Genomic DNA, 19,948 nt, shown 5'->3' on the forward strand with positions numbered 1-19,948 from the left:
ATATCCACAATGGCAAATACATTTTTAGAGGCAAATCAAATACTTCGATTAACTGGAGTCTATTCTGCTCAAGAGAGATGTAGTTCCTTGCTTTACAAAGCTTTTCTTAATTCTGTGGACATAACCATCTGTTTCATTCCAACTTGATTTCTGACCCTCACTGAAAGAAAGCTTTACTGCACGTTTGAAAAGAACATTGGTTCAGTCATCTGCTTTCCACCACAGCTGTACGTCAGGAGCAGTTAGACCTTCAAAAGCTTATACATACAATTGAAGAAACTCACATTCTTGCCCCCACTGCTGAGGGATCGCAGCAGCTTTGTCAGATACTGGAAGACATTTAGCTGGATAGCAGTGCTGCCCATCCTCCTGATGATGTTTGTGGACTCCTCTGGGTTTATGGTGTGACGGAGCAGAGCCCAGGCCAAAAGCACCGGAGCGTGATGGGAGACATCCCCTAACTGCAGCAGCTGATTGTCCATCTCCTGCACGCAGACAAATCAAAAACAAAGTAACAGATCTGAAAGTAATTCATACTCAACAAGCACATAGCTGATTGTGCCCTTCCCCTGGTATGTGGATGCCAGTTTCTACACTTGGCCAACAAGGCCAAGGAGCAGAAGTTCACAGACACAGCAGTGCCTGGGTAATCACAGTAAGTTCTGTATTGTTAGGCTTGAGGAGGGGTTGGTTACTCTGCCAGTGTCTTACCTGGTGGATGTGCTGACTGCTGGCCAGCTTGTGCTCCTCTGTCCTGTCATCCAAAGCACGCTCATGGAGGGAGTCAATTTCCATGCCTTCCACCAGAATAAGAGCACTAAAGTAGCTACAAGCAGGAGAAGAGTAAAAACAAGTAGGTCAGAAACTTTACTTGAGAATCCAGGTGAGGTTTTTTTAAAACTGTAAGAGGTCAAAAAACAATCTTTAGTTTGCTTTATTCAGCTTTCTTCAAGCAATAAGAAATTACAAAAAATGAACAGCACGTAATGCAAATTTTGTCTTGAAATGCTTGTACAGGACAAATTACAGCCTTCAGAACTACCTTTTCTGGCTGAACAGACAACAAAAGGTCACTAATTTGAAGGTAGCTTTTCCACCTCTATAACTCTCTGCCACCAGGATGTATGGCAGGGTTCTCATTCCCCCTTCAAGTCACAGCCCATACAGAACAATGAAGATACAATTATAAATGCATTTTTTCCTGAGAAAAGCAATTGTTTTGCTCTGTACCCACTTCACAAATACACACAGCACTCACCCAATACGATCCACGAGGTGATCCATGCTCTCATCTACTAAATGTCTGTTGGTTTGTCTCAAGCCAAATCCCTGCTCTTTGAACATCTTTGCGAATGCCAGGAGCTCCTCAGGTGCCATTTCAAAGTATGCATAGTAGAGGAAGATGACTTCCAGGAGCATGGACTGCTCCCGAAGGCATTGCACAAACCACCGGGAAACCTGACGTTCTGTCTGCACAAAGGAAAGTTCCACCATCACACGTCAAAGCTCCAGGGCAGCCAAAGCAGGCAGAAACTGAGAAGAGTGGAAGCATTTCAACAGTTTGTGTAGCTGGCAACTGCGTCAATGGCAAGGAAAGCCACTCAAAGTCCAGAGAGATCATAACAACTACACATAAATGGCTCTGTTGGCCCAGTGCTCTGCATGGATTTATTACAAGGAACAGTAAGTTTCATGAAACTCTGTCTCTGAGCAGACGTGTTTCCTGTTAGAAAACAAATTTTGTTTCTTGGACCAGGAGGAATGTCCTGCTTAACTGCATCTGTACAGATGTATTTTCCAAAACACTACATATAAGAAACAACTTTATAAGCTTGATAAATAATAGTAAGAAACAAAATACCATGAGATTCCCGTGCGTTTCCCACGTAGGAGCTTCTGCTTTGTACAGCGCTTCAAACTGTTTGCGGTAATTCGGAACCAGCTCCTTGTCCAACTTTTCAACACACTGGAAGTACTGTGCCTTAAAGAAACAAACACGTCCATGAACTTCTCACATCACACTCGTGGGCTTTTTACCCCACAGCTTGCATATTTTCAATGACCTCAGGTCCTGTACTCACTGTGTAAGGGTGTCTCTCATCCTGGAAATAGGTGAGCAGGTGGAGGACGCAGCGCAGGATGCAGATCCTCTCCTCATAGTAGTAATCAGCGAGCTGTGAATGTAAAGTGCCATCAATACCAACCTGGCACAGTGTCCAACTCCCAGCCACCTCCCTCTCCACACCACTGCCAAGGCCATCACCACAGCAATACACAGTTACTACAGACGGAATTTCAACTGAGCAGTTCTGAATTTGGGGGGAAAAAACAACACTTAATTAACGTTATGGAGTTCAATCTAGCGTTGCTGTAAAGACAGGTCTATAATTACACGGGTTAGGTGAGAAAATGTGCAAAAGCAAAAAGACATCCTCAAAAAGACCCTCTGTCAGAAATGATCATCAGTCTTGTCATGTCAGACAGGGACACACAAACCTACAAGCTTTGGAAAATAAGGCAGTGTATATCTACCCAGCTAAATTCCCTAGTATCAGGGCTAAAATTTCATTTCTGTAGCAATTATTAACACTCTTCAAATCTACATGCACATCCCTCAATTTCAGAAGCACCTCCTAAAAGCCATCCTTTATAAAAAGGAATACTTCACTTATTTCAAGATGATCCACAGAAATAAAGTAGGTTTGCTGCCAGCAGATCTTTTCCACAGAAAATACAAATAGAAATGACTAACCTTCAGCATCAGAGCCTGACTCTGCCTTTCATCCTGAAGAACTGTCTGTAAACAAAATACAACAAAATAAATACCTACTGGAGAAATACCTACTGACAAAATACACGTTCACAAAATGACTGAAACAAATAGAAAATAATTTTTCTCTCCATTCTATTTGGAAAGACAGATTCCAAAAGCACAAAGCCAAAGCACTCATTTTTAACTACGTATTTATTTTTCAGCTCCACTCTCATTCAAAAATCTGCAGCTTTCCTGTATTCCTGTGACAGAGAGAGGAGCTGAGCTCCTGCAGAGATCTAAGAAGGAAGAGATAAGCCTGGATGCAGCTCCAGAGAAAAGCTACAAAGCCATTTCCCCATCAGAACTAGGACTCACATGTGACCATTTGCATCAAAACCCAACTGTTTTTAAGGAAAGATGTAGAGTAAACAGAACATAAATGGCAGCTATGGACCTTCAGCGAGTCTCTTGTTCCTCTGTAATCCTCTTGAAGATAAGATTGTAACAACTGCACACTCTGCTCTTCATCCAGACCCTGAACAAAAGAAGGAGAAATTTTCTGAAATTAATAAAAGGCAACTGAATTCATTAAAGATTAAGATTCTCTCCAAATACTCAGGCAGCTCTTATCTTCAAAACAAATAACATGCCAAAAGAATATTTTTGCACCAGGCAGATGCTTTAATCAGCACTTCTTTTAAAGCCAAATACACAAGCTTTAACGTCACTGAGCTGCAGATTAACTTCAGCTAAAAGAGCATCAGTCATTTAAATAAAGTCACTGAACTCTAAACTTCTGGCTTAAAGAAACAGAACCTTGCAGGTAAACTGAGAGGATTGTCAAACAAGGCACCTGATTTAAGGGACATCAGTTTTTTAGCTGAGCAATTGGCCTGGAAGAACCCAACTCAGACCAACAGCAGGTGGCTGCTGCTGAAAAGGACCAGGAAAACCACAGCATCTCAAAGTTACACATCACTTTGGAAGTTTGACCTGGAGCCTCAATACGTACTCCAGCACCCTTTAGATTACTTTGAACTGAAAGGACCTTCAGTTTCTCTCTACTCAACATCATGAAGGTTACTTCAGTATCAGAATCCAGTAACAATTCATTCCAGGTATAAAAAGTAATCCAAGAGCAGCTTCACTCACCAAAAACTTGCTGACCCTCAGACCCAACTCTTTTAGTGGAGCAGCTACATCTTTATTGGTTTTAATTTTTTCTGCTGAAGTCGTACTAAAGTGAAAAGAAATTTTAGTCATTAAAAATGCAGCAAACTCAAGGAAAGAATTAAATAGGCATAAATTCAAAGTTATCCGTTTTATCAGTTTAAACTGAACATTTGTTTTTTTTCTCAGCGACCTTTCAATATTTCATACAACAATATTCTGTAACCTTTCTCTACTTACTAGGACACTCCACATCAGAGATTCATTTATAAAATCAGGCAGTGGCTGTACCTGGGTGGTTTGTAGTATGACAGTCCCTCTAACAGCCTCTGCCAGTGCTTGTTCAACTCTGCAGCAATCTGGGCCTAAAACAGAATTAAACACCACTGAACAGACTCTTCAAAGTGCTTTACCAAATATTAGATCTGTTAAACTTCAGCAAAGCAAAGACATTCCACTACCAGAAAGAGGCAGGAACAACACAAGACCGGTGTCTGTGGCTCATTCCAGATGCAGCACTGGGCAGTGAGCTGCACTGCCTGCTCCTAGGGAGGGTGGGGAAAAGGCAGGCAATGGACTGGGTTTAGAAACATTTGGATTCCCAACCTCTGGGCAAATTCTCGAAAGCACAAGCTCCAGCCCTCAAAATAAGACAGCAGTTGTACCACACATGAATACCCCAGGGCAACCCAGGCAGCAGCACTTGTGCCCATGACAGAAAAGGAGCCACCTTTTCCACACACCCTTCCCAGCAGTTCAGGCAGCTGTAAACAAGCAGGGGAAGAATAAACAAGTAGCAGAGGTATGGGAACAAAAAACACGCTGGGGAAGAGGGAAGAGGAGCAAAACATATTTTCACTAATATTCAAAGAGATGTCCAAATTATGCATTTGGCCATGGAGCCCAGTAAGTGATGGCCAAACCTGCTCACCAGGGCATGAACTTACTGGTTCTCTCAAAGCTGATCTGCCCAACAGAATTGTCCATAATTCTCTGCTGCTCCTGCAAACACAAGGAAAAGGTGAAGAGTATTTTAATGCTGAACGTTATTTCAGGCTCCCATTTAGCTTACATTTTCAAACCTGCAATTAACTTGCAGCAAATGACACTGCACTGCGAGAGAAATGATTGAAGGAACATTAGCTTTTAGCTAATGAGTTTCAGATGTCCTAGAAAAACCAAGGAAAAACACAGAGGATGACAACTGTCACAGCAAGCAAGACCTGTGAATTCATATCAAAGCTTCACAGTCAGGTACCAGCCCAATTTGATTTTGCTATTTAAACATTTAAGGCTCCTAAGAAGAAACTTAATGAAAGCATACAGCAGTATTTTATTGTTGCATTCAACGCTCTCCTTCAAACAAATTCTTCCATCAGTTTCATCCTCCTCTCTAAGCAGAGCATAAAACAGTGTGAAGTGAAAAACTGCACGATTTTTACACAGACACCAGAACATTTACACTCAGCTTCTTGCTTCTTCATGAGAGCTCTGTAGAAAAGCCATCCTGCATTCTAAGGAATTACAGATCACATCCTGACCCTAGCACAGGCACTCAAATCAAAAAGTCTCCCTACAACAGCCCAGAGAAAAGATATTTGCCAAAAAGCGTATTTCATTTAGACAAATGATGATTTGTTAGCAATGTATTAGAAATGAGGATTTAAACACTCCAACTCCCCACGCAAAGACTGTCTACACGGGAACACTCAGTGCCTTATTTTTAGAATAACATTATTAAAATAATTCACTGTGGCAGTGAAAGTCATCTGCAGCTTCTGACATGTGGTGACACTTAATGAATGACAACACCTGTTATTTCCAGCACACCCATCAACATAATTTCTCCCTGCTCATTCCTCAAGAGCTGGGTGCACTTCTCTGACAGAAACTTCTCCAGCCCACAAAGAGCACCCAAAGGCCCAGAATTTTACCAAGAATTGAACAGCAATGTAAAAGAAGCAATTCAATGAATCCCAGGTTCAGTGATCGTGTCAGATCAGTGCCTCCATTTGTCTTGCACAGTTTCTTTCACTTATTGTCAAATCTGAGCCCCAGCCTAGCAAAGCCAACCCCTCTACTTTTCACTCCTCACCTCTTCTGTGAATAAAACAGACTGCGGTTTGTTGCCCCCTCACTAATAAGGCTCCAAGACAGCTAAGGAAGGAAAGCTCTCTGCATACCACGAGTAACAGAGGCATCATTCATTTAATAAAAAGCAGACACTAGGGAAACTCCAGAACACAAAAGCGTTATAAGTGACAAAAACCGTGCTCGAGAGAAACGAAACCACCGAGTTAGAGTGATCACTGTACACGGGATCCATTGAGTCGCTTCGGTTACGCATCTCCACGTGCGTATTTTGGCTTGCCCGTCTGCAGGAGCCGCGCGGGAGGTGCAGCCGGCCCTGGCGCGCCCCTCGCCCTCAAGGAAGAGCTGAGCGTCTGTCGGGCCCCCCACGGCAAGGGAGCGCAGACCGAGTCCCCGGCCCCGCCAAAGCAACGGCTCCCAGGGAGTCCTGCCCAGCCTCACCTCGTACAACAGAATGAAATAACCACAAAACCCCCGACAGTCGCTCCTCGCTCCGGTCTTTGGGGCCGGGGATCCCTGAGGGTCCCCACTGAGGGGGGGCGGGGCCTCACCGCGCGCGCGAGGCAGGGGCGGAGCCAGCCCGGCGCGCGCCCCGCCGCAGTTAAAACCTCCCGGCCCCGCGCTGCGCCCCCTCCCCGCCGGCCCCTCTCGGCCCTCGGTCCCGCGGAGCGGGGTCCGCCCGCAGACGAGAGCCGGGGCCTCCCCCACGCTGCCCCCGCGTTCCCTCCGCCCGAGCGGCCGTGGCCCCGCACCTCGCGCTCAGCCCGCCCGCCGCCATCTTCGCTCCGTTGTCACGTGCCCCCGGCCCCGCCTCCCACCCCACGCCGGCGTCACGTGGAGCCGCACGAGCCACGCCCCGGACACGCCCTCACAGCTGGGTCATGTGACAGGCGGCGCGGCAAGATGGCGGCGTCCTGCGAGGTGGGTGCGCGTTGGGCTCCCGGGGGCGGGGCCGCAGCTTCGCGCTGGAACCGGGAATCACCCGGGAGCGCTTCCGACAGCGCCCGCGGGCGGATGTCGTTCCTAGTAGCGGAAGCTAGGTTGTGGGTGTCGCGGTTGAGTGGGACAGGAGGCGGCGGGCAGCCCGCGGGTTGAGGGGAGTCCACAACGCTGCGGGGGCATGGGGGAGAGAGGGAGCAGGCGGTGGCTGCAGCGAGGCGAGGGCTCTGGGACGTTTGGCAGCACGTCAGTCGGAAGCTTCCCTGCTCTGAGCAAAGGGAATGCGGATCACGAAACGGGCAGAAAACGCTTGGTCGGGCTTGGACCGCAAGGTGATGGGTCCCGTTCCATGATGAGAGAGCGGCAGTGCCCAGGAGCTTGACACTACCTGAAAGAAGGTGTGGAGGAGGAGATTGCGGCAGGCACAAGGAAAGGAAATAACTCAGCAGTGAAATGCATCGCCTTGCAGATTGCCAGGTCTAAACATTCACCCAGGGTGGAATTCTGCCCAGTCTTGCAGCCAGGCGGGGAAGCTGTCACGTGCCATTGATACGGGAGCTGGGCTGCAATCTTAGGGTTGCCAGACTGAGTAGGAGGATTTGGTTGTTGGCAGGCAGGTGACATTTACTCTGCTTCTTCTCAAATAAGTCTTAGATTTCCCCCTCCCCAGTGCTCAGAAACAGCAGCGAGTAGGAGCCCAAAACTGTTATTGGTTGGAGGTAAATACTGCCCAGACCAGTTCTGTTTTATTGACTGTATGATTAATTCTTCTCCTGTTTAGAAATTAATTGCAATGACAAAAGATTACACTTGGCCTGGTGGGGCTGTGTAGCAACAGTGCATGGAATGAAGTTGTTTGGCAATCAGGTATTTCAGGCTAGATGAATAAGGATGCCAAAAGCAATCTCTCAATAATTAAGTTTTCAGTACAAAGTCATAAATATCTAAACACTGCAGACACAGTGTCTAAGGAACTTTGACAGCACAAACTAATAGTTCCTCAGTAATAACTGCTGTTATTGTCAGCTTTGTAATCTGGTGTCACCATTCAACACTGGCTGAAAACCCAAAAGAGAACCTTAAATGAACTTCTGTGAGGGAACTGGTGTAGGTATTGGCAATGAGACTTGGGGAGCAGAATTTAGTAAGACTTTGCTGCTAATCAGCTTAAGGGTGGGCCAGAAAGGATAAAATAATGCCTTGTTTCACAGCTGGATCAACCATAATATTTCCAACAGAAATACAGAACCTGAGACCTTCAAAGACCCCAGAAGAGCTGCCAGTGTAATGGCTAAGGTTTATATAAGGCTGATTATCAAGTTATGTATCCATAGAGAAATCAAAGTTGCCAGAAAGCAATAAATCCTGGTGAGAATTGCATAATGTTGTCAGTGCCCACAATTCTTTGAAGAACATAAGATGAGATTTAACCTAACAGAGTAAACAAGTATGCCTGTTGCTGATTATCTCAGCTTCTTATCTTCCAGGCAAAAGGTTAAAGGAAACTTTGGTTTGCAGGGCAGCTGTCAGTGGGCTGTGAGCTTTCACTTAGAGATGGTGAAGTGCAGGATTGGCTCACCTCACTGATTTTATATAGATATATATTTAATTATCTGTGTATTAATTGGCACATAACTATCAGTTTAAATTGAGTTTAAGAACAAAATAGCCATGCGAACACCTGAGCTGTCCGAGCAGCTGTTAATCGCTTGTTTGGCTGTTTTAAAATAGGAATTGCAATAGCGTGGAAGGGAATTCTTCCTAATGGACAGCTGAGACCTGAGATCCTCCTGAGATCCTGCAAACTTGAGCCAGGCCGGGCTGGAATCATGTTCAACAAACCGGTGCTGGTGGAGTCGCTGCTGGTGTTCGGCGTGGTGCTGTCGGTGCACGCGGCGGTGTGGGACCGCTTCTCCTGGTGCGCCGTCGCTTTGGCCCTGCAGGCCTTCTACGTCCAGTTCAAATGGGACCGGCTGCTGCAGCTGGGGGGGGCCGTGTTCCAGTTCCGGGGGGCGGCCAACAGCGGCCTCCTGCCCGCCAGCATGGTCATCCCGCTGCTGGGGGTGGTGATGAAGGAGAGGTGCAGGGCCGCCGGCATCGTGTACTTCGAGCGCTTTGGCGTCGTGGTGGCCTCCACGGGAATGCTGCTCGCTCTCTTCCTGTCCGTCCTAGCGGTTGGCATCACCAAACCCGTGCCAACCAACACTTGCATCCTGACTGGCGTTGCTGGCAGCGTAATTATCTACACCATGAAACATTCCTTGACCGTCTCGGAAGTGATAGAGGTTCTAGAAGTGCTGCTCATTTTTGTCTACCTCAGTATGATCTTACTGTACTTGTTGCCTCGATGTTTTACTCCCGGAGAAGCGCTGCTGGTACTTGGAGGTGTAAGTTTTGTTCTCAATCAGCTCATTAAACGCTCACTGAATGCAGTCGAGGGCAGAGGGGATCCCATTGACTTCTTCCTTCTGGTAGCAGTTGTCGGAGTTGTTCTCCTTGGCCTTTTTTTCACTGTGCTCTTTGTTTTCATGGATTCGGGCACGTGGATCTCCTCCTTGTTTTTCCACATGATGACAGCAGTGTTGGCCTTAGGGGTCATCATGCCTTGGCTGTACCGATTGATCCACAGGAACCCTCTGTTCTGGCTGCTCCAGTTTCTGTTTCAGACACAGACAAGGCTTTACCTCCTTTTGTATTGGACTTTCTTGGCTGCCTCAGCATGTGGTGTGGTTTTCTACCAGAACGCCAAGAGATCATCTGAATCTAAAAAACACCAGGCCTCGACTATAACCAGGAAATATTTCCATTTCATTGTTGTAGCTACTTACGTTCCTGGACTAATTTATGACCGCCAGCTCCTCTACGTTGCTGCAGTGCTGTGTCTGGCAGTGTTTATCTTCTTAGAGTACGTTCGGTACTTCAGGATCAAACCCTTTGGACAAACCCTGAGGCATTTGCTCTCTCTCTTCTTGGATGAAAGAGACAGTGGACCTCTAATCTTGACTCACATTTACCTCCTCCTTGGCATGTCCCTCCCAGTGTGGTTGTTTCCCAGGTCTTGTGCTCCTAAAGGCACCTTGCCCGGGGCAGGAGCACTGGTCCCCTACTCTGGGGTGTTGGCAGTAGGGGTAGGAGACACCATTGCCTCTGTTTTTGGCAGTACAATGGGAGAAATCAAATGGCCAGGAACAAAGAAGACTTTTGAAGGGACAATGACAGCTATTTTTGCTCAGATCATTGCTGTGGCTCTCATTCTGATCTTTGACAGCAGTGTGAATCTGAACTCCAGCTACGCCTGGATTCTGGCATCTGTGAGTTTGGTTTCTCTTTTGGAAGCTTACACTACTCAAATTGATAATCTGCTGCTGCCTCTTTACCTCCAGATCATGCTCATGGCATAGAAGCACTTCCAGGAACAGAGTTTTCTCCCTTCCAGGAACAGAGTTTTCTCCCTAGTACTAAAAAATGCACTGTAATGAAAGCTCAAAGCCGATCTTTTGGTACAGCAGAGAAAATTGTTGAGAACAGAAATGAAAAAGACTTATTTAAAATAAAGGTTTTGATTTGGTCTTGTTTATACCCCTGTCAACAACAGCCAGATTTATGTTCTAACAGCAACAAACATGACTGATAAAAACAGCACTTGTATTTAATAAACCAATTTAAGTTCCTTCTGGGTGCCCAAGGGAAGCAGAGGAAGAAGAGGTGAGGTAAGTCAATTAGGAAGGAAAAAATAAACAAGCAAGTCTCTCAGATGTTGCTAGCTCTGTGCTGTACCTTGTTTTCTGTACTGAGTCCTGCGTCCTGTGTTTGATGTGTGAACTCTCATTTCTGTATAAGCACGATGGAAAGCATGTTTCATACCGAGGGTGGGCACAGGAGCCAGCTGCAAATGTCCAGCTGTGTCCAGTCCTCGTCAGCAAGAGCCAAAACCACACCACGATGCACAAACACAACTCCAAAATCAGCAGCTGCCACAGCTGAGTTATCCAGGGTGGGTGCTGAAGGTCTGGGAATGTCAGACACTGCTCATTCCAGACCATGCTAATAAGAACAGTGAATCTTTAGCACTGAAGTTTTGCTTCAGACAGAAAAATGTTTTCTCTTTCTCAAGATTTAATCTCTAAATTAATGGAGAATGAATATGGGGGGGGAAAATAAAGCAAAGTCACAGCTAAAACTAATTACACATTAATCTTGAAAGCAGAAAATCTGTTGAAGTCAATAAAATTTTCTCTTACACTGTCCTACTTTTCACATTTTTTCAGCCAGATGTTTAATCAAACAGTTTATAAAAATGCTTCTGTCAACAAATTGACTAAAGTTACTGACGTCCATCCATTTAATTAAAATTACAGCTACAATTTTGTGGCCAAAAAAATAACTTCTAGGTATGAAACCCTTTCTGTCTCAACAGTCTCTTCTCACCAGTTTGCCCAGTGTCCATTAGAACAAAAAAGTGTCCTTCCTGTCTCCAGGGATGTGTCCAAGCAGGAGATTGTCATTCCAGGATTCTACTTTGCATCAAGAAGTTCACTTCTGGCCCTTTTTAATTCACTTTTGGGAACAGTTTGGGGGAAGTCCAACTTACACAACACTGTCCTGCAGATCTCTAGCTCTGAGACCATGCCTTGGGAGGGAGCATAAGACGAGGGGTGGAGTGAAACCAGTCCCTGGGTCAGCAGAATTGGCTCCAGAATCCAATATTGTGTGTGACTGGAATGGCTGAGAAGCAGCATTGCCCAATTCATCCCCCTGCCTGGGAAGGGCTCCTGGGATTTGGTGCTGCTTTTCCTGAGGATGCCAGAGCTGGTTACTGACACCGTAAATTGTCAGATACTCTGTAGGAAACCAAAGTCAGTAACTGCTGGGCTGTTTCCTTTGCATTTAACAGGAAATCGTGCCAATCAATACAGCTTTTTTTTATTTATGCACTTGCAGTAGATGGTTTTGCACACTGCAGGTAGTGGTGCAAGTCAGGACAAATTATCCCTCCTCAGCAGAATTCTAAATTATGAACTTCTCTCATGGAAAGACACAGACAGAACTTGAGTTGCTTCTGTTCCAAGCCACAGCTTTCACCATTGACATCATGGTGACCTCTGGAGGTAGAGAAATCTGCTTTCCTTCCACCCTGCTTCCAACTTTCAAACTGTAGAAAAGGCAGTTTTTGAATGCAGAAACTGCATTAAACGTTGCTGCTGTTGCCCTGACACAGCTCCCCAATTTACTTTTGAAAGGCGTAAGTCAGTAAGATTTGGGTCCACTCTGCCACAGCCCTCAGCAGCCTTATGGTTACTCTGATAACTCCTGCATTGGTGACCCTGGGCTCCTGTCTCTGGGTTGCCAGTGCTGGTGAAATCACACCTACACAGCTTCTGTTCAGTTCAGGTTACAGACTGGAGCTTGCCTGGGGTGTAGCTTGCATTTCCAAACATTCCTTGCTATAAAAGTTGCTTTGGGTTTGGTGAGATTTTGGGGATAGAAATTGTTCTTGTGCATATTGAGAGTTGCAGCTGCTCACCAGACAATTTAGCAGTGTCCCCGTCTGTTGGGAGAAGGTCACACTGTGTCTTCCTCAAAGAAAAGATGATAGAAATTCTCCTTTTCATCTCCATCTTTTTATTTAAGTGTAAAGAGTTTGATTGAGGTTCTTTGTTTCCATCATTTCAACATCAATCTTTAAAAATTTTATTTTTAATCACACCCAGAGATAAAACACTCAGCTACTCTCTGCCAGGAATATTTAGAAGATGGACTATAAAAAGCAGACTTCCTGCTTCATTTTACCCACAACAGGATTGTTTTAAATCACTGCTATTCAAACAATAAGACAGAAACCTGGGGGAGAAAAATCAAACTTCTCCCCACAACATGTTCACCTGCATTTCTGGAGTCAACCAGCCAAGAAATGCACTTAAGCTCTTAAACACGAGGAAATACTGAGTATCTGCAAGGAGAAATACTTGGTAAGTGGTCCCAATCAAGGTGCAATGGTCTTAATTGGTTTGTTTTCAAGACTGAAGGTGTTTCCTTACCAAAAGGACTGGTGACTACTCTCATCCTGGCAAGGCTGCTGCTGCAGTAGAAGCTTCTGTCTACTGCAGGTCCTGGTCTGGAGGAGGAGGATAAATGACCACTGAGAGCTGATCTAGTGAAGGTTGTTTTTAAAGAGACCAGGAATGAACAATCAGAAAGGAATATTGGTCAGCTGTTGACTCCACAAGCCAGTCACTAACTTCAAGTGTAGAGCGATGGAAAAGGCAGTTCAGGAGTTGGCTGGAGCCTAGGGAGTAAAGAAGAGGTAAAAGCAAAACTTCAGAGGCTATTCCAGTTCTGCAGCTATGAAATCAACACCAGCTGAGGCACTACCAACAAACCGAGCCCCTAACTATTGCACTGGAAAGGCTTCAACTTCCTCAGGCACCTGTGAGGATCACAACCTTACCAGTTCTCTTTGCTCCAGGTGGTGCCTTTGGCTTCCATCACGTGGAAGGTGAACACGTGGCGAGAAGACTCCGAGCTGTTGAGTTCACTCTTATGGACAACCTCGCCATGGATGAGGATGAGTCCACCTGGGGGAAAGAATCACCTGCGCTGTTGTTTTCCAAGAGATGAACTCTGGTTTTCCAGTGGAAGGGAAGGCGGGGGGTTAAAATACGATTTTAGCTCCCTTGCGTTTTCCTGAGCCGCGAAGCGCCGCGTTTGGGGCTGTTTGTACCTTTACTTATAGGCAGAGGTATGAACTGCTCGTCATCATAGGCTGGCTCTGAGCCTACGAACTCGACGCATGTGGAGGCACCCGAAGCTGCACGGACCATCCTCCGGGTAATCCCATCTGCAAATCCACAGAACCAGCAAACACACAGAAATTAAACACCTGGCTACATTCTGCACAGCAAAGGAACAATGTCAGTGATGTCTCTTGGCAATGATAGGAACTTTATTGTTACTATATTCACGCTTCCCTTAGTAATTTGGGTGTGGTCTTTTTCATTCAGTAGAGATTTAGGATTTTCCAGCTGTGGCAGAAACAGCTAAAACAGCTGCCTTTTGTTTGCCTTATTGGCCCCCTCTGTGCATTGCAACAGACCCATTGGAACACAAATAGTCACACTTATGCAAAGCCAACCTTTGGTCCATTTGTGCTTTCTATAGGAGCATAAACCATGATAGGAGCACAGCTGGCTCCAGGATTTGAGGAATGAGTGGCTTAAAATCTGAAGAGTGTAATCTGTGATTACACTCACTGAGTGAACCTTTAGGTGAGCAGAAGTTTAAAGTTGCCCTGTATGCTCTAGAGGTAGAGAAAAGCAGAACTGTGCTGGTGACCAGCAGAGGACACACACATATTCTTCTTACTGGTGTGAGAGCCAGGGATGAACCACAAACAGCCATTCTCCTGTGTGGCATCTTCCAGGGCGATCCAGAACCCCAGGATCCTGCCCAGAGGCTCCGTGTGCAGGAAGGTGGCATCCTGGTGTGGTGTCACTGCAAGGAGAGACTGTCATTGGGGTCTTGAATGGCATCCAGTTCCTCTAGAAGGACTTCAGGGTTGCATCTCCCTGACTCAGAGCCCTCCCCTGCCCACCCACCTATCACACACATTAAATCTTACATAAAAATATCACATTTTACCCTGCTGCAAATGTAAAAACCAGCTGCATGTCATGTACAAACTCTTCTGAAAAAAAATAATCTTTGAAATCCACATTAAGAAGATTTAGACCACCAAACTCTCAGGTTTAAGTCTGATTCTGAGCCTTTTTCCCTGGTAATACTCCTTTCCTAAAGGAGCATTATCTGCAGTGTGAAATAGAGAGAACACAAATCTCACCTTCACCGCCAATGCCAGGTTGCTGCAAAGGAAAAAAAAAAAAAGTGATGTGTGAAGAGTTTCACAGCTTCTCACTTAACAGAGTCTTATTTCTTGAGTGACAACTTGAATTACTATACCTTGAAGATATACATGCTCTGCACAACTACTGGTCTCTCAAGGCCTAGTTTTCTTCCCAGTTCCTGCAAGAAAATTTTCCAATATTTATATTTTCTGCACACTATTATTCTTTGAAGATATTTAAATTTCCTTTCACTGACAAAATTACTCCCCCGGAAAGTGTAGAAAACCAAAATTAACTGCTCTGCAATTTATTTTTTTTTCCCCAAGACCATTCTAAGAAGCAATAACAGCTCACCTGCACCTTGGGGGAGTGGGTGATTTGCTTGAAGACAGGATCGTAAGCGTGTAGAGCTAAGGGGAAAGAAAAGGCTCAGACAGAAGATTTCAGGAAGAAAAGGAAATGTGGCAGCTCTCAGTGATGAGCCGCAGACACCACAGCCAAGCAGGATAAATTGCAGCCAGAAACTTTCATCCCTCCCAAGATGGATAAATGTGACTTATCACACCTAAGGGTCATCATTAAAGACTCTAAATATAACCACTCCCTGGCCACAAACTGCACACATATAAAAGCCAGCGTACAACAGAGTGAACAAAATGGAGTATTATGTGATTCAGTATTGTATTACACAAGTGACAACCATTACACATGACCCTGAGGCGTGTGGGTGAATTCGTAATTAAAAACACAGCCCTTAAGACCTACTGGAAAAGTGAAGTACTGCAAAAAGGAGCAGGAGCTCATCTTCGGTGCCCTTCAGAGAGCCCCAGCCAGCAGGTGAGAGTGTTTGTGCAGACTCTTGCTACAACCCAGCTCTGACAAATGCACAAAGACTCGGAGTTGTGCCTCCTGCCCACCCTGATCAGATTTGCCACGAGGACACGTGCCCAAGTCCAGCAGGAGCCGCTCTCGAGCAAGGGATGAGGCTTGACCAAAATGAGTAATTACAGAAAATAAAACTAGAGAAGGCTTTTCAATTGTTAAGTTGCTGGGTCAGCAGGAATCTACGGTTGTTTTCACTTCCCCTGAGGAAAAGCTGAAGTGTGACAGAATGGCAGCAGGCCTGGGAAGAGGAGTGTGTTTTTCTGAGAAAACCAAAGAACAAGAACTCTTAGTACTGAATTTCCTACTGCAGGAAAGTTCAGTCTGAACAAAGTTCACGTCTGCAGGCACAGGGAATCCTGCTCTCATTTTCCATGTATTGTTTGAAAACAAAAGGGATCAAAATGCAAGTCCAGGAACTGGGAGAGAAGTAGGTCAAACAGGCCAATAAGGATAAAGGAAAGGTGTTGGTGACACCACAGGAGGGAGGGCAGCTTCAATATCAGCAACCCAGCACGGCACAGGACATAGGAGAGAGTTTGGTCTGTGCTGAATGTCACCAGTCTCAGGTGGTAAATTTCTAGAGCAAATCTCTTACATAAAAGAGCCAAGGGCTGAAGTCCAAACTTCCACACGTCAGTGACTCTGAGCTATTCATCACTGAGAAAGCCCTGAGAAGGGCTTTTTGAAAAGGATTGGAACAGAAGATACAGTCCTCTGAGAGCAGAGGGGCAGCACGGAGAGAATTGCAGAGACAGTTATGTACAGTGAGTAGGTCTGGAGAAATCCTCACGTCTGAAAACCACATCTCTTTTGCCCATCCCTCTCCAAACCCCGTCCTTTAAACATACCATGGCCAATCTTGCTGACAGACTTCTCCTTCGGAATCAGAAAGTTACCTACAAAACAAAACCACACTTTAAATCGTTTGAAAAGCAGGAATGATTCCCCGAGCTGGAAACTGTCCCCCAATCCCACACTCAGCCTTTTCCCATCCCCTCTGTGTGGCTGACTCAGGCCAGGGCTTACCTTTCTCATCCAAAACACCTTTCTCAAAGAAGAATCTAATCTTGTCTCCACTGGTTAAGAAATAATCCGAGCTACCCTGCCAGGAATAAGAGCCCAGTAAAGATAGCATCCCTGTAAAAACATAAATGAACCTTCAATCAAAGCATTAACACTCACCTGCATCTTTTTCCCACGAAGCCGCAGCATAAACAAAACACAGTGAATAATCACTCATAAAAAGGATTTCCACAACAGCACATGTCTTGGGCTTTATAAGAACCTCTCACATAGAGGTTACCCTTACTTTTCTTTTGCTGGCTGCCCGGAAAACAACCAGTTTCTGTCTGCAGAACATGTACAAAGTGATCTGCGGGAGCTGCTTGTGGCTGCCAGGGGTTCAAAGCACAGCAGAGCCGCACACTGATAGATAAGACTCTTCATAAGATCCCAACAAACATTTGCAGAAAGCTGGAGAGCAAATTCCTTTCCCGGTGTTATGTTCGGTTAGAAGGAAGAGTCATGTTCCCCCAGAGTGAACCCTGACCAGCAAATTTGCCTTTTCCCTTCCTCTTCCCATCTCTCTCGGTACCTGCGCCTGGAGCTGCTCCTCCTCCCTGGTGGAGAACTCGGTGCGGCAGTGCGGCGGCACTTCCATCTCCGCGACGATTTTCTGGATCCGACTCCTCATGCTGTCACATTCCTCTGCGCTGAAAAAGTGCTCCAGGACAAGGAAGCCATCCTTGTGGAACTAGAAGAGACAGGGTGACTGCTCTTCCCCAGAGTCCTCGGGGGAAGCAGCACAAAGCAAGAAAAAACAGTTTACAGTGTGAAGGGCATCCCAGCTCCAGCTCTGCAGCCAGGCAGAATGTTCCGAATTTTTAATTTCAGGAGGAGCTTCTGTTGCAAAAGATTCATTAAGGGGCTGAAATTCCAAACAGTTAAGAGGAATCTATTTCAATCCCCCAGTCTACGCAAAACGGAGGAGATCTCATCACTAGAGCTTTTTGTGTTCAAGGATATCTTATCTAACACGTGTAGCCAGCAGTTATTAGAGCCCACTAACACAAACAGGGCAGTCATACCTGTGTGCCAAATCAGAATGAGATTCCTTTACAAGCTGGAAAGCTTTGTTCTCTCTAAGGAAAAAGATCCCTGGGCGATTTCTCTCAGTTCACTACACAATCCTTTACAAAATGAACTGCGCTGGCAGTGAACTCAGTTTCTTTATATAGAATACCCTGGAGATTATCCTTTGCCAGGAAGATTTCGAGTTCAGGGATGAGAGCTGAGCAGCACAAACAGAAAGGGCACAGCAGAAATCCCTCCAAGAGCTCTGTGGGACAGAGTTTGTAGCCGTGACACACACACACACACACACACATACACAACTAAAATTAACGTAATACAAGCTGAAGGGAATATAAAGTGTTTGTAAAGCAGATCTTTGCTAGTCCTGCTGACACGTTAACTGGCAGTGACTGTATCTTACACACAGTGTCACCTGCCTGCACCCTGGACCCGCTCCCTCCCCGCAGAGCAGCTCCTTACCTTCTGGATCTGCTGTTGGGTTACGGATGCCATCGGGGCAGAAGCTCCCCAGATCCCACCACCACGGTGCCACCGGGCTCTGCTGGGCTGACTCCCCGCCTCTCCACGTGATCCTCGTCCCAGCATGTGATAAAAGCTAAAAGCCAGCGCTGGGCAGTTGGACTCTCGCACAGCTCCAGAGATTTTTGTCCCCGTGGCCGGTTCTTTGTTCCTGGCAGGGACATTCAGGACTGCACAGCATTGCTTTGGCTCTTGGTGGTAACAAAGCACACAGAATTTCTCTATTCAAGTGCAATCGCAGACTCGATGAACATTTGAGCTCCAAGGAGGAATCACTTTTAATTAATAACCCAGATTTAAAAATAGGGCAGGTGAACTGGTTAATCGCAGGGGTAAGTAAGATAAGGGGGGGCTAAAATAAGATTCAAGTGTGAAGAAAAGATCAAGACGTCTTAGAACAAATTTAAAGTACTGATTCAGGGTCTTACTGAGCCCTTTTTGCTTAGTCAGTAAGTCCTGCCAGCACTTCAGCATTTCCCCTGAAAGGGTTCCCCAGCCCAGGAGGTGACAAACAGACTAAAGGGTGGTAAAAGAGCTTTCACTGAGGGTTTGGTAAAACCCACAGAGAACACTTCTGCTATTTTCATTCACAGCTGCTTTTCGGTAATTTACACATTCATTTGCTCTGTTCACTCTGGCAGCTCCTGAAGTCCATTTAATATTTACAAGTAAGTAAAGCCAAATCCACCCAAAGTTCAAACCAGAGAGAGAAAAGGCAGAAATTTGGTCTAAAAGGCAGAGGGGGAGGAACAGTTGCCAGCCCAGCGGTGGCGCTCCCAGCCAACACATCCCTCCCATCGGGAATTCCTGGGGAAGGGTTTTCTCTCTAGAAGAAAACGTGTTTGGCTCCTACAGGAAACAGCGAAAACACCCTTGCAGCAGCACTTCACAAAAATAACACCGTGGGGGCGGGTTCTTGCATCAACTCACCCAGCCAAAGGAAAACCCAGCAAGAGGAAGGAACGCAAAATGCTCACTGAAAAGCGTTTACATCCTAGCAGCTGAAAATCCATTTAAAGAGAGGTTGTTTGAAAAAATTAAGTTTCCCATTCTGTAAGGGAACTGTGGACAAAATCCCTCTATATGCCTTACTAAAACATTTTTCTTTTTTTTTTTTTTTTTAAACAAAGAGGAAATGAGGGGTTTAACTTTTTTTTCAGGCTTTTCCCTGTACACAGGAGGATGTGAGTTCAATAGTTTAAAAAGCTAAATTCTGCCAGAGACTTTAATCACTGGGCTACAAACCTGGAAGGGGGGGGAATCAGTCTCTAATGCTGCAAAGCTCAAAAAAATATTCCTGGAGTTCCTCCTTCCTCTTAGCAGTCTCTCACCAACTGATGGAGTGGAAAATCTTTTAAGGAAGATGCGTGACCACTGAGGAAAAAGGTTGCAAGTTGATTGTGTGACCCACCTCACCCCTCCCCGGGAGGCAGCAATCCTGGAGAAACACTCCTGGAAAACACTCCCACACCACTCCTTAGTCCCTCTCCGTCACTGTCGTGTCATGTCCTTCTCATTCCCACACGCGGTGGTTTTTTCCAGCAATTTATCACGTCACCTTCTCCACTCCCCACCTTACGCACACACCATGACTCCAGAGGCTGTTTTGGTTCATGCCACAGCAGCAAACCACAGTTTTCCTGTTCCATGGAAT

General features: G+C 45.8%; 3 protein-coding genes across 4 annotated transcripts in view; 1 reads left to right on the forward strand and 2 right to left on the reverse strand.

Moving 5' to 3' along the window:
- The window catches only part of NUP188 (nucleoporin 188), a 24,960-nt gene extending 18,135 nt beyond the window's left edge, over positions 1-6,825 (reverse strand). Inside the window, exons 1-11 of the mRNA XM_040083668.2 lie at positions 6,769-6,825; positions 4,873-4,927; positions 4,217-4,290; positions 3,908-3,992; positions 3,210-3,290; positions 2,753-2,797; positions 2,082-2,174; positions 1,862-1,981; positions 1,259-1,470; positions 712-826; positions 285-485 (exon numbers count right to left, since the gene is read on the reverse strand). Of these exons, the coding sequence (XP_039939602.1) occupies positions 285-485; positions 712-826; positions 1,259-1,470; positions 1,862-1,981; positions 2,082-2,174; positions 2,753-2,797; positions 3,210-3,290; positions 3,908-3,992; positions 4,217-4,290; positions 4,873-4,927; positions 6,769-6,794 (1,107 nt within the window). The 5' untranslated portion in view covers positions 6,795-6,825. The remainder of the gene's footprint in view (positions 1-284; positions 486-711; positions 827-1,258; positions 1,471-1,861; positions 1,982-2,081; positions 2,175-2,752; positions 2,798-3,209; positions 3,291-3,907; positions 3,993-4,216; positions 4,291-4,872; positions 4,928-6,768) is intronic.
- DOLK (dolichol kinase) lies at positions 6,811-11,202 on the forward strand. Its single transcript, XM_040083669.1, has 2 exons — positions 6,811-6,937; positions 8,687-11,202. The coding sequence occupies exon 2, from the start codon at positions 8,785-8,787 to the stop codon at positions 10,354-10,356; it is 1,572 nt and encodes a 523-aa protein (XP_039939603.1). The 5' UTR covers positions 6,811-6,937; positions 8,687-8,784; the 3' UTR covers positions 10,357-11,202.
- PHYHD1 (phytanoyl-CoA dioxygenase domain containing 1) lies at positions 11,025-18,377 on the reverse strand. Of its 2 annotated transcripts, none has more exons than XM_040083670.2 (11): positions 18,235-18,377; positions 17,276-17,434; positions 16,708-16,783; positions 16,530-16,577; positions 15,151-15,206; positions 14,912-14,974; positions 14,793-14,814; positions 14,318-14,446; positions 13,677-13,793; positions 13,404-13,530; positions 11,025-13,241 (listed from the first exon to the last, which is right to left on the reverse strand). In XM_040083670.2, the coding sequence occupies exons 1-11, from the start codon at positions 18,358-18,360 to the stop codon at positions 13,196-13,198; spliced, it is 969 nt and encodes a 322-aa protein (XP_039939604.1). In that variant the 5' UTR covers positions 18,361-18,377; the 3' UTR covers positions 11,025-13,195. The 2 variants fall into 2 exon arrangements, with proteins under 2 accessions (XP_039939604.1, XP_039939605.1); XM_040083671.2 differs by lacking the exon at positions 18,235-18,377 and adding an exon at positions 17,769-18,054.
- Between the last annotated feature and the right edge of the window lie 1,571 nt (positions 18,378-19,948).

This window comes from Hirundo rustica, chromosome 20 (genome assembly GCF_015227805.2).
Source record: "Hirundo rustica isolate bHirRus1 chromosome 20, bHirRus1.pri.v3, whole genome shotgun sequence".
In the NCBI taxonomy this organism is placed as follows: Eukaryota; Metazoa; Chordata; class Aves; order Passeriformes; family Hirundinidae; genus Hirundo; species Hirundo rustica.

Bases quoted from the DNA above. Each gene is read 5' to 3' on its own strand.
- DOLK (XM_040083669.1), top strand. From the start codon at position 8,785: ATGTTCAACAAACCGGTGCTGGTGGAGTCGCTGCTGGTGTTCGGCGTG.
- PHYHD1 (XM_040083670.2), bottom strand. From the start codon at position 18,360: ATGCTGGGACGAGGATCACGTGGAGAGGCGGGGAGTCAGCCCAGCAGA. The intron at 16,578-16,707 runs GTAAGCCCTGGC...TTTGTTTTGTAG, and splicing joins AGGTGTTTTGGATGAGAAAG to GTAACTTTCTGATTCCGAAG. The intron at 14,447-14,792 runs GTGAGATTTGTG...CTCTCCTTGCAG, and splicing joins ACCTGGCATTGGCGGTGAAG to TGACACCACACCAGGATGCC.